The 14,016-nt window shown below is 41.1% G+C and overlaps 1 protein-coding gene across 1 annotated transcript; it reads right to left on the bottom strand.

The window, feature by feature from the left end:
- Positions 1-5,514: 5,514 nt before the first annotated feature.
- On the bottom strand, positions 5,515-13,997 carry LOC120667820 (probable metal-nicotianamine transporter YSL3). Its single transcript, XM_039947815.1, has 6 exons — positions 13,667-13,997; positions 13,403-13,569; positions 8,933-9,030; positions 8,701-8,835; positions 7,327-7,513; positions 5,515-6,633 (listed from the first exon to the last, which is right to left on the bottom strand). Exons 1-6 carry the CDS (start codon positions 13,995-13,997, stop codon positions 5,515-5,517), a joined length of 2,037 nt encoding a protein of 678 aa, XP_039803749.1.
- Between the last annotated feature and the right edge of the window lie 19 nt (positions 13,998-14,016).

The raw sequence follows: 14,016 nt of genomic DNA, 5'->3' as shown, positions 1-14,016 counted from the left end.
TCACGCCCTATCCATGATCAAGTAGGAGCAAGGCGAGTCGATCAGATCCTACAACAAGCGCTTCTTCAACACCAGAGCCACCATCCCCAACATCGCCGACGACGACGTCATCGACTATTTCCAGAGCGGCATCACCGTCTAGTCATTATATCGTGACTTTGGGCATAATCGGCCCAAAACGGTAGTAGATCTACGTGACATGATGCAGCGCTGGGCAGATGAAGAGGAGCAAGAACGCAGTTGCTTTCCCCGCTTCAACAACGACAACAACGGGAAGCGCCACAACGACCGTGGAGGGCCTAGTAACTAGCGGGATCCTACGCGCAAGCGTAAGCCTGACGACACTGTCGGCACTATGGATCGCACACCGCGTGGTAAGAAGGGTGACAAACCGCAGGACCAGTTGGACAAGATACTTCACAACAAAAAGATGTCCAATCCACCCCAAGAGCAAATACTCGATATGGGAGTGCACGATCCCGCGCAAATCCTTACAGTCGGCATCTGCAGCTGCTCCAAAGAAAGAACAAGACAAAGATGATGAAGACGACAAGAAAGACCGTGATGGTTTCCAACAACAGCAAAATGTCGTCAACATCATATTTGGAGGAGATTCTAGCTTCTCCAAGCGAGCTTAGAAGCTCCTACTCAGTCGAACCAGCAATTCAGAGGCCACTCAAATATAGTGAGGTCCCCATTACCTTCTCCAGGGAGGATCAGTGGACCAGCTTCTCTAAACCTGGAAAGTTCCCGCTAGTACTCGATCCAGTCGTTCAGGGCTCCAAGCTTACTCGAGCACTCATCGATGGCGGAAGTGGGCTCAACCTGATCTTTGCAACCACACTGGTAAAGATGGGTCTCAATTATATGAGCCTGCTTACTCCAAGCAAGGCTCCGTTCTACGGCATCATCCCCAGAAATTCCTCTACTCCAATTGGCTCGGTTACCCTCCCAGTCACATTTGGTACAGAACAGAACTTCCGGACAGAGTACATCTAATTCGAAGTAGCCGACTTCGAGTCCTCTTATAATGCTATCTTAGGAAGACCTGCACTAGCCAAGTTCATGGCAGTGCCGCACTATGTCTACCTGCTCCTCAAGATGCCAGGCAACACAGGAGTCCTTTCACTACGGGGAGACCTCCTCAAGTCCTTCGAGTGCAACAAGGAAGCAATAGATCATGCTTCTACTATTCGGGTTCCTAGCTCTGTCAGCAAAATACTCGCTGCCGCTAAAGAACTCTCACTCAAGGAGTCGATGCCTTCCAAGAAGCCAAGCCAATAATCGGTTAAACCAACCAATGGTGTGGGCACCAAGACTATCCAGCTACAAGAGGGAGACGACTCCAAAATAGCCATCATCGGAGCAGGACTGGGTGACAAATAAGAACTCAAGCTCGTCAACTTCCTTAGGGCCAACCGAGACTTATTCACGTGGAAACCAGCGGATATGCCTGGGGTGCCCAAAGAGTTGATCGAGCATGCCTTGAAGGTCAACCCTAAAGCAACACCAAAAAAGCAACGGTTACAGCGGTTCTCACCGGACAAGCGAGAAACCATCAAGAAAGAGCTTGCAAAACTACTCGCAGCTGGGTTCATCAAGGAAGTCTACCACCGTGTTTGGTTGGCCAACCCTGTGCTCGTCCAGAAGAAGAACAACAATGAGTGGAGGATGTGCGTCGACTACACTGATCTAAACAAGCATTGCCTGAAGGATCCTTTCGAGCTACCACGTATTGATCAAGTAATCGACTTGACAGTTGGATGTGTCCTGTTATCCTTCCTCGACTGCTACTCAGGGTATCATCAGATCGCCCTAAAAGAAGAAGACCAAATCAAGACGGCCATCATCACCCCTTACAGGGCATACACCTACAAGACCATGTCCTTCGGGTTGAAGAACGCTGGCGCTACTTACCAGCGTGCGATACAGCTGTGCTTCTCCGACCAGCTACATCACAATGTTGAAGCCTATGTTGACGATGTCGTTGTCAAAACGAAGACCCAGGATGAATTCATTACTGACCTAGAAGAGACCTTCAACACCTCCAAAAATTCCGCTAGAAGCTCAACCCAACCAAGTGCGTCTTTGGTGTACCCTCTGGAAAACTACTCGGATTCATTGTCAGTAACCGAGAAATTGAGGCTAATCTAGAGAATATCAAGGCCATCATGGCCATGGACGCTTACAGGCTGCATGGCAGCCTTGAATCGATTCTTGTCCAGGCTTGGCGAACGGGGATTACCCTTCTTCAAACTCCTAAAGCGACAAGATAAATTCGAGTGGACTACAGAAGCTGCGAAAGCACTCGAGAATCTCAAGCATAATCTCCAGTCACAGCCAATTCTAACAGCTCCACTACCCGGTGAGGAATTACTCCTCTCCATCGCTGCAACTACCCATGTAGTCAGTACGGCGATAGTAGTCAAACTCCCGGAGGAAGGCCACACTTACGGTGTTCAGAGACCAGTCTACTTCACAGCAAAGTACTCTCTGAATCAAAGGTTAGATATCCATCAATTCAAAAACTTCTGTATGGAATTCTAATCACCTCCAGGAAGCTCCGGCATTACTTCGATGAATATAAGATCTCAGTCATAACTGACTTCCCATTGGGGGATATACTCCACAATCGGGATGCCACTGGACGAATCTCAAAGTGGGCAGTTGAACTGGGAGCTTTGGAAATCAACTTCAAGCCAAGAACAGCAATCAAGTCACAGGCACTAGTCAACTTTTTGGCTGAATGGCGGGAAAACCAAATTCCAGCACCCCAGAACATTCCAGAGCATTGGGTGATGTACTTCGATGGCTCACTCAAGATCGATGGAGGTGGCGTAGGAGTTTTGTTCATCTCCCCCAACGTAGAACAATTGAAGTATGTGTTTCAGATTCTAGCGCCACCAAACGATCGGGCGTTTCCGAGCCCTGCACTAACCACGACTTCATTAGAAAAATTGGGGTCGATGACATAGCAGATTTTCCGGATTGCCCGAAAAAATTCGAGTATGGTAAAGATTTTCTACCCCATTCTTTGTTGCAAGACTATCCAAGTTTTATGAAAAGGATGCACACTTGGTACAGAAAGAGCATGTAAACTTCACCTCACAAGCCTTTGGGCCAGGTACCCTCCGGAAGTTTTCGGATTACGAACTGTGGCTATCATTGATATCATGTTAGATTTTGAAGACATCCAAGAAATGTTCCGCCTCAAAGAAATTAATGTAGAAATGATCAGACTCTGGTGCATGTAAGTGTCGCATCCAAATTCATATCTTATATGCAATGGTCTATACTTATATATATGCATACATATCTAATTAGTTGAGATATTTTGTTCTGCAGGGTGATGCAATGACAAGCAGATAAGGCAGGTAGGAAGGTCGCGTTCGTTGACCCGTTAGCTATTGCTGAGAAGCGCCATAAAGGGCCAATGTTTTGGGACGATGACCACGATGAATTCAAAAACTATAAATCGCGCAAGGAAATTAATGAAGTGTGGAAGCAGGAACATAGAAAAATCATTTCAATAGTTGCTACGTACATATCGCATCAGTTTCAAGAGTGGCAAGACAGGGATGTCATATGGGCACCATATAACTTTTCGTAAGTGTAGTCTCAACGATTTTGGTATAACATGCACTTCCTTCGAATATCTGACTAAGAAATCATATATGATATTTTTGCAGAAATCATTGGATTGTATTTATGATCAAGCCAAAGAAAGGACGTATTCTAGTATTAGACTCCGCTGATTTCGATCTGGATACTTATAAGGAATTCGAGGGCATCCTCAACATGTTAGCAAAATTGTTATCCTATACTTCGACTTCATGCTGAATCTTGCATACATAAATAACTACTTATTTCTTTTCTTTTTCTTAAAAAAAGGTCTTACAGGCACTACGTGTCTAAAGGAGGAGAACACCCCCCCCCCCGATAAGGGAAAAAATGGCGATGCGCACACACTATCCATGCCACAAGCAACCTGCTGGTTCCGTGTACTGTGGATACTACGTGTGCGAGCACATGAGGGAGTTCGGGAGGTACACAACAGATCTCGAACTGGTAAGCATCTACTCTTTGCTAGGATAGATGCATAACTGCATATTGTAAGTGTTTGCATCTAACACTTGGCTTAATTTTGGAATGGATTTCTTATTTTTAGGATCAACAGCCACTCCACAATGGTCCACTCCATGAGAAACAACTTCTTTTCATAGTCGACGATTTATGTCGCTTCATTTTGCATGAAGTGGTCCATATAGATGGGGAATTTGTTCACCCTGAGCATGAATTATCAACTGACCCAAAATTTGCAAGCCTCCGTCAGTGGGACAATCAGGCACTTCGAGCCAGCAATACTAGAGTTAGTCAATGTAAATGAAGTCTGTACTCTAATGATGCACTTTCATGATATTTGTACTCTAATGATATGCACTGTAATGATACTTTTATATGATTTTATGTTGAATTTTAATGATATGCAATGTATATGATTTTATGTTAAGAAATATATTCATCATTGATCCTTTCAAATAAAGCGGAAATATAATTTTGAAAAGCTGAATTGAATCGCGCAATTGATTTAGAGGTGAAAATTGGTGGGAAACATAAATTAGAATAATTAAATACATCGGGAAACTGATTAGAATAAATTGACGGGTAACAGAAATGTGAATGGAATTTCAAATTTTGGCTTGGCGGGAATTGAATTTTAGGGGCGGCTCATGCTTTGAGCCGCCCCTGTAAAAGATTATTCAGGGGCGGGTTATGGCGTTAGCCACCCCTAGAAAAATCATTTGCAGGGGCGGCTCACGGGGTGGGCCGCCCCTGAAAATGGGTTCCAGGGGCGGGTGGTGCCAAGGCCCGTCCCTAGAAATTGATTTTCAGGGGTGGGCCCTGTACCCGCCCCTGTAAAGCTCGATTTCTAGCTGCGGGAGACAGGGACGGGTTGTGCGCCCGCCCTTGAAGATGCCATTCTACCCGCCACTATAAACGTTTTCTGCGGTAGTGCTATGTATAGACAGTAATGTAACAATAGATGTGTAGATACTAGATGAAATATTCAAACATATATAGATAATATATTATGAATCAATCTACAAAATGCTATCAATTTGCAAACCTCTTGTATTTCATTAGAATGATTGTATCAATTTTTTTTCTTGTACTTGTTGTGTACGTTGATGTCACTAGTAGAAATTCGCACATCTACAACAAATCTTTTTCATCATGGAAGGTGCCAAAATTTTCATAAAGAAACTTCTGTAATGAATTTGATGAAATTGGTTTCATCGTTACCAAGTGTAATATATGTCTCTTTATGATGAAACAGCAAATTCCATCACAGAAATGCATCCATCGATAATGAGATTGTTTTCATTGTAGAACTGATTCCGTTTTATGACGAAAGGAATAAAATCACAGTCAATTCCATGAGTGCTTTCACAATCAATTCCATGAGTCTCTGTAAATTTACATATGCATATAACTGTCATGCATGCATGTCTTTCATCGTGTTCCTAAAGTATTTACGAATGAGTCGACAATATGCACTTGTCCACTCGCAAGAAACTTCATGCAGATTGGTGGATGTACATTGAAGATGCTGAGTATTGATGATGGCAGAGCCCATATTCCCTCCCCACATATTAAGCCTGCTGCTACTGCCGACGACAATAATTCTGCATTTTTTCTGTTCATTTTACCCCAAATGATTAACAAGACACTACCTAGGGTCATATCTATGCTGTAGTAAGGTCCAGTCAGGTATGGTAGTGCTATTGCTGTGATGCAAGGGATAAAATTTTGTAGTTTCCAATCATTTTTCTGGGACACTAATCTAAGTGTTTCCACAGCTAGTGTTATCAAGAATGTAAACAAACAAAAGGTAATGCAGTGATCCGGGAGCTGATCCAATCCTCTTTTACCAAGCAGCCCAATGGCACGATATATTGATGCGGAGGGGCATGGGTACTCTGAATCCTTCGAACCAATGGGAGCAGAATTTTTAGCATTTGCCTCGAATGCAAGAAAGATGCATGGGTTAATGATAGAACCAATTAGCACACCATAGATATGCCCAGCCACTACAGCTCTTGGATTAGTCAGAGTCATATAACCAGTCTTGAGGTCTTGCATGGCCTGTGAGGAAACATTAAGAGATGCCACAGCCACGCCACATACAGCAAGGCTAGCGATAATCGCACCCGGTTTTGCAATCAATGCTGCTATGATGAAGAGCAGAAACCTTGCATAAGTTTGTGCAACTGACCAATCTGTGAGTCCCGTTCCGTATGTATTGCAGAAGGTTAAAATAGGAAGAATGACAAACAATAAGGCCATGTGATAGAAGGTAACATGATGGAAGATCCAAGGGATAGAGACTGAACAAATTATGGCACATCCAATATATCCGACCACTGGTACAAAAAGAGGGATTTGATTGCCAACAAGTACCTCAAGCCTTTTCCGATCATCATAGTTAAGGCTGGGACTTGTCAACATATATTTGATACTCCCTGAATCATTTTCGTGCCTCTTCTTGTAGTAGTCGATTGAACTCACAGAAAGGAGTTTGATGAAGTTGAAAAGTCCCTCAGTGATAATCATTGTTATGCCAATAAAAATCTGCCATATGAGATGGAAGATTTAGTCCCTCATTGGCACAAAATGTTTAATTTACCAAATGGAGCGTCGCCTTAATTAACATAATGATACTATGGCTTCACAATGAGTTATGAAATTGATTGCCTCTCAAATCACAAGTGTGGTTTTTAACTACTTTCTAAATTGTAATAATTGCATTTTAAATCAAGATTGTGGTTCCTAAATATACTGCATGGTTAACTATCAGCTATCTGAAAGCTGTTGGACATTTTATTAGATCCATTATATTGACTGTTGTTTCTTCAGGGGGCCATGCTAATAACTAAGATTGTATTGTATATAATGCGTACTTATGCCCGTGCATGTTTGGTTACTATTTGGTTGATACTTTTCTCTACTGCTGTTTTGTTAGAGAGAGAGAGAGAGAGAGAGTAGTGTCGGCCATATAATGTACCATGCATGTCTTTATCCTGTTTTGTTTCTCTCTTATAGCAAACGATTCAGTGCCCTGTTTTATGTAAGAAATTGATTTCTTCCCGACCAATTGCTAGTTAAATTCGTACATAGGGGAGGCCTGGAATAGTTTGGTAACCAAAACATTTTAGGACAAGCTTTCTGCTACTAACCCACAGTTGGATATATCTTTAACATTATAATTGTCTGAGAAAAAAATTTGGAAAAGGGATTATTATAATACAAAGAAATCATGTGTACCTTATATCCATTCGCTCCGTTCAAACTTGTAGTACTGTCAGTGTGATACCATTGCCCTCTTTTGCTGTCAAGGAAAGGAAATAATATTCCCCAGGAGGTGATTGCTCCGAAAAGCAACCCGAAGTTTACAACATGGGGGACAATCATACCCAAACCAACAAATGATGGAGAGAAATCAAAAAAGAATCTGTAAGTATAAAAAAATCATATATTAGTACTTGGAGTAATATGTACAACTATGTATATTCCCTCCGTCCCATGAAAATGCAATTCTAATATTTGAAAAGCAAATCCCATAAAATGAAGAAAATCCTAGAAAAGTACCGCATTTACTACCTAATTAAGTGGTCAAATTTGATTTGCACACTAAATTTAACTTCTAGCTGTGGCTTTTGAAGTCTGGTTAGTTGCATGCAGCCAACGAATAAGAGCATGGGGTCTTTTTTGGCCACCACTAATTTATCGCAAAAACTAAAATAGCATTCTTCATGGAATGGAGGGAGTATATATATTTTCATCGAAAAAGTTATGCTATGGTCCTCGGAGAGGTGCTCAGGGTTCAAAATCGTTTCTTGAATTTGATAATCAAGGTACCAACTTTTAGTACTCTAATAATGTTATGAACTTCATAAATTAATCCTAAAGGATACAAGACACATGAGATGTGACCCTAATAAATCATTGGCTATCAATATTATTACCTCGAGACTTAGAAAATACTTAGGGCCCCACTAGTGTATAAGGACAAGCCAGCCCTAAGCGTAGATCCCCCGATCAAATAAGGCCGGCCCTGCAATGTATGAGACCGAGATCGACCTTAGAAGGTGGGTCCCACTTTGGAATAAACAAACAGCCAATGCTTCTTATTCTCTATCCTCCGCCATGCAGGATTCACCCACCGGGGCAACAGCACCAGCGAAATCAGTTCTTTAATCGTTAAGATCGAATCCTAAGGTTGAGGATTGACCTCATGTTTTTTCGTGCTAGAACCTCCTTAAATTCGATGACCTAGTGTATGAGGTCGGCCTGAAGGGACCTTAAGACCCCCTCTTTTGCAACACTACAGATGCCCTTAACGACCCTTCTGATTTGAGCACTGATTTTATATTATAGTGTAGTTAAAATATTTGGAATACATAGAAGATCCTGCAAGTGTTTTCCAAGATAATTCTAAACCCATGTTTTACTTTTCAAACAAAAATATATATTTTAAAAGCTATTTATGGTCAAAGTTTTCGATGTTTGACCTAATTTTGTTCGAAGCGTCAAATTATAATGACTGGAGTAGGTAGTAAATGGTGCGTTGGACACTTCTCGATGAAATGCGTAGTATGCATATATTTGTCAAGGAAATAATTTGAATAGATTTCCCACCTACGTTTATATAGGTTTAGTCCAAACATTGGAAAGGACTGAAATCCACAGTGTTCACCACCACTGTAGAACCATTGAAACATAGACCAAGAAAAGCTTCCCAGAAATGTTTTGAATATAGCTGCTACCTGCATCCTGAACAGATGAGAGGAACATTAGTGTAAGGTGCCAAAACAAGATATACATGCATCCCGTGACTTGCACTGTACATACAGAATGGACAGAACTTTACTTTGCCACATAAGCTCCTTGAGGGGTGTGAAAACTATTGATAAGATGAGCCACAACAGAGCCTGTTGGGAAGGGCAGTCTGTAATCGACAATCATAACCTACAGAGATGGGGGAAAACCCAACAATGAGTCGCACGTGTGACTGCGAGAAGTGATTAGCTGGTGTCCCTAATAAGTATTTCATTTTTTTTACCATAACTTCAGCTAAGATCAGATCACAATGTTATGCTAAGGGAGAAACAAGTGAGATGTATCCATAGCAGTTTCATGTTCCCTTGTTTTGTTTCTTCAAAGTGGGTGAGTGGTGAACCGAGCATAGTTTAGCTGGTAAGGTTTCTTATGGTGGAATCTGTCGAGTTCGAGTTCTCGACTTGACACAGGTGCTCGCATTTTGCGACACGCTGGCCTTCGATAGCGAGGAGTCTGTGGTGACTTCATGAATCTTGAGGATCTACCTGCTCAGTATCTCGGAGTTGCTCATAGAGTTGTGTGCGTGTATTCATTGAGATGAGTGTGCATGCATGTTTATAAAAATAAAGTCGATGAATGGTGATATACACACACACACATACACATCCAATTGTACAAGTTTCCAACAAAAAATAGCACATTATATTTAATGAAAGAAAACTGTAGGATGAATGTGACTATGTTCATGATGCTTTGCTAGATATACATGCTAAAACATCAATGAAGAATAAATGAAGCGGTAATGTTGTGAGAAGGAAGAATGCATCTGTAGCAGAGATTATGGGCTCAATACCTCTTAAATATTTCTTTTCGTAGGCCAATTGTTGGGATAAACTTATTGCTTGGAATCAATTAGTAGTGCGTTTGTGTCTTGTTCATATTAGCATTGAGAGAGACACGTTTACATATAGTTTACATTTAAATGGCAAATTCTCTGTCCATTCGATGTCTAGATATATGATAAACAAAACTAGCTAACTACTTCCCAACTAGATGGTTATGGAAACTAAGACTCCCACTTAAAATTGAAATCTTCCTATGGTACATGGGGAGAGGAATCATCTTAACAAAAGACAACTTGATTAAAAAAAAGAGGAAGGAAGCCTTTATTGTTACTTCTGTAAGCAAAATGAGATCTTATTACTTTGTCTTTCAATATCACTTTGCTAAGTCCATTTGGCGTATAGTCAAAATTGCCATTCGGCTTGATGACCTGAAGAACATGTATGGATGATTGGCTTATTAACATAGGAGTTAAACAAAGAACAAAAGCTTTAGCGTGGCTGCTATCTTTTGGGCCAAATGGCTTTATGCATTTGCAATGAAATATTGTGACGGTGGCTGTATGCATCACAATTTAAAAATGCTGGAATCATTTTCTTTATATGTGTCGTGGACAGTTTTCATGTAGCCTCTTTCCATGATAGTGCCCACATCGTTACGCCTTTCATGCGGGTCATTAATAAACCTGCAGTCTAGTTCGTCTATTCCAATAGCAACCGCATTTAGATATTTTCTTTGTAAAGGCCCCTAATATATTACTTATTTTAAAGTGAAGTACATTGAATTTGAGATAACAAGAAACTAATTAGATGAAACTCAGTCATTCTCTAACAATTAATAAGTATCTATTGGTTCTGAAACCCTCCACGATAATTTTTAGAGGAGCTCAATTCCTACCCTTCGGATGAGCCAATAAGCCTCGATCCTCTTTCTTCTCCCCACCGCTGCTCCCCAATATTGTATGATATTCGTGCCTCCCGACCCGCCACCTCCATGTTGGCATGGCCACGGTCATCCCTTCTCCGTCTGAGAGCACCACCTCCATGTTGGCATGGCCACGGTCATCCCTTCTCCGTCTGAGAGCAACCATAATATATTTGAACCAAGTAGTTCTTAGCGGTTGGCTATATTCATAATAGGCTATAACTATTGCAAAGTCTATAATCTTCAGTGAAAAATAAGTAGTAGTAAAGTGACATGGAGAGAGAGGAGGAAAGAGACTGGGAGAGAAAGAAGTGGAAGGAGATAGATAAATTGATAAGGGTAACCACAATGGGACTCAAAAGTATTCCATAGGAATAAATAATTTCTCAAACCTATCTAGATACATCGTGTAACCAGTCCATACATTATTCCATAGCAAAAGGTACCCATATGCATATGGAAAACCCATAAAGAATAAACAAATATTAATCTTTGTCTCCTCACTTATTTAGTTATTACCTCTCTCTCCATTCTTGCTGGAGGACTAATTTCTACTAAATTTTAGGGCCCATATTGTCTTTCACTTCTAACATTGTGCAAAAGAAAAAGTCTACTTTTCTTCCATCAACTATCACAAAAGTTGGATTTTCATCCCTCAACTATAAAACCGGGTATCCAGCCTCTCCCAACTATCAAAACTGTTTCTTTTATCTCACTTGGCAGTTTTACAAGCCGTTTTTACATTTCTTTTCATAGATTTCTTCCTTCTCTCAGTTTTTACTTAATTGAGATAGCAAGCGTGGATAAGGAATCATAAATATTGGCATAGTGGTAGAGGAGAGTATAGAGAACCCAATTTTGCAACTTTTTGAAGTTGAAAATCAAACAAATTGAAATTTTAAATTTTGAAGAAAGAAAAAAATTCATACTTCATTGAATTTTTAAAGTATCAAGATAGATAAGCCCCATCTTTGACAAAATTTGATCTACGTGATACATATTAGAGGGGCATCATTAGGGAATTTTTGTTAGTATAGATTCTATAGAAAATTAGTAAGTTCCTTAGGGTGGGTCAAATTTGACCCAGATTTTTTAGTATATTTTAAATTATGTGAAAATAAATAAAAAGTCCAAATTTGGCTCAGATTGGACCTTTTGTAATGAACTTCAAATTTTGCTATAGAACCTATTCTCATAAAAATTTCCTGGTGACATACCTCTAATATATGTCACATAGTTTAAATTTTGTCAAAGATGGAGCTCGTGTACATATTAGTATACTAATTGAGACCGGATTGAAGCTGCAGCACACTTTCTGTGAACTTCGTTGCATTAGTTACTCGGTTGTAAGTTCAACCAACCCTGTTGATATCAGTGGGTCTTATGCTACTATGTTGCCTCCAGTCGAAACTCCAAAATATATGTTGTCTGAATGCAGTTAATCCTTTGTCCTTTGTATTGTCCACGCTGGAGCAGAGGCTGATTAACAGGCTGCTTATTCTTCTTGCTTGCAGATGTTTTTTGTCAGATAATTCTGTTTCCAAGAAAGCCTAGATCGTCAATCCAGGTACCCGTACTTTTTTTTTGAATTGAGCAATTCCAAATTAGATTTCTGAACTCCTTATTTGTTTTTGTATGCAACAATAGAAGATACTTTCACTAAAATAAGGTATTTTACGACTGCAAAATTAGCTCTTCTGTCAGATTTTTTAAATCTAAAACCGCAAGGAAAATTTAGAAGTTGAAAGAAGATAATTTCAGAGAAGAAAATGACAGTTTAATCTTATAGTGAATTGCTGCATATTTGTTTTAGTTACCTCCTTGTAGCCTGGAATGGCAGAGCAAAAGCCAACAGAAATTTTTTTCTTGAATACGCATGTGTGCGTAACATAGCAACCAGAAATGGCAAATTTACATCAGTTAACCTATATCAGACCCGTTTTTAGGCCCGTGCAGCCCGTGCGACCGCACAGGACCCCCAAATTTCAGAGGTCCCCAAAATATAATGAGTATACTAGATACAGTTATATAGTAGGCTTTGCTTTAGTTGTCTTTTGACCCAATACAAAGCAAACTGTGGCCCAAATATGTCATAAAAGAGGAAACGTGTCACTCAATCGTTGTCTTTTGATCCACTCCGCAGATCGTAGCGCATTCGTTTCCGCTTCTGCCGTCACCGCTCGCCAGGCACGACGCGGTCGCGATGTTTGCACTTTCCTATATCGAAATAAAACTGACGGTTCAAGTTTCAGTTACTACCTGACATATGCTGTGTTCGCTTGGCTGTGGCTGGTGGCTGATACTGATTTGTTATGAGAGAACAGTACTACTGACTGGCTAGTAGCTGGTGGCTGGTGCTTAGTATGAGAGAACAATACTGCAGGCTGGTTGGCTGACAAGCCAAACGTACAGAGCGATAGTACGCAGCTTACTATGCAGTCAATGCATGGTCTTGAAATGGGGGTTGGAGCATCTCCAACAGATTACTCATATCCCATATCCAAAATATATTTTCTCTCCATTACCAATAACTACTTTTGTGTTTTAGGCAATAATTGCTGCATCAAATGACCAAAATGCAATTACCAACAATAGGGTAGAAGAAACCCCCCTACAATTAGGGGAGAGGGAGGTGTGTTTTGGTGATTACCAAACACTTGTAATAGGAATTGGATTAGTAATGTGCTGGAGCACTTCCATTACCAAAACATTAATTTTTTAGTATTTTGGAGAGGAATGAGTAATCTATTGGGTGCAAACATAATAGGGATCTGGTCAATGCAAAATAGTTTACCTGCATCAGCGGCAGGATGGACGTTACTGCCACCAGGCCGGTGACAAATAGGAATAGCGCATATTTTCCCGTTGGCACGCGGTCAATAATGTCTTCATCATCGGGATGATTGCTGAGAGATTTTGCCACATGAGAATTCATGGCGATAATGTAATTTGGCAAACCACCTGGAACAAAGGCGAAAACTTGATCAAACTCCAATGGCAGAAATAACAGGTATATATAGCACAGACAAAGATTTCTCTAGCATTACCCCGTTCTTACCTGAGATCGCTACGTTAACGCATGTCATGACACAGGTCTGGAGGAAGATGTTCTCCTGGCGCGTGAACGGTGCGGCAGCGATGCCATGGCGCTTCAGCATGGCGACAAGGCTCTTCACGGAGAAGTAACCCAGGACGTTCGCAGGCATATTGAGCGCCCCCACGACCCCAATGGTCATGTAGATTCGCAGCGTGACCAAAGAGAAGATGGTCGCGAGCACCGCCGCGATGGCCATGGAACGAAGCGTCGCCTGCCTCCAGAACCCAGGGTATGGCTGTCCCTCGAATCCCTGCTCCACAGATAGCGACGAATCTGCATCTGTTGAATCCATGATGATGAGCTGCTCCGGC

Source organism: Panicum virgatum, chromosome 3N (genome assembly GCF_016808335.1).
Source record: "Panicum virgatum strain AP13 chromosome 3N, P.virgatum_v5, whole genome shotgun sequence".
NCBI lineage: Eukaryota > Viridiplantae > Streptophyta > Magnoliopsida > Poales > Poaceae > Panicum > Panicum virgatum.
The sequence above is the reverse complement of the archived record's forward strand: the minus strand, read 5'-3'. Positions and strand labels throughout refer to the sequence as shown.

Excerpts from the sequence above, each read along its gene's own strand:
- LOC120667820 (XM_039947815.1), bottom strand. The coding sequence starts at position 13,997 with ATGGATTCAACAGATGCAGATTCGTCGCTATCTGTGGAGCAGGGATTC. Across the intron at positions 13,570-13,666 it reads CGTTAACGTAGCGATCTCAG|GTGGTTTGCCAAATTACATT; the intron begins GTAAGAACGGGG and ends CCTTTGTTCCAG. Across the intron at positions 9,031-13,402 it reads CCATCCTGCCGCTGATGCAG|GTTATGATTGTCGATTACAG; the intron begins GTAAACTATTTT and ends CCATCTCTGTAG.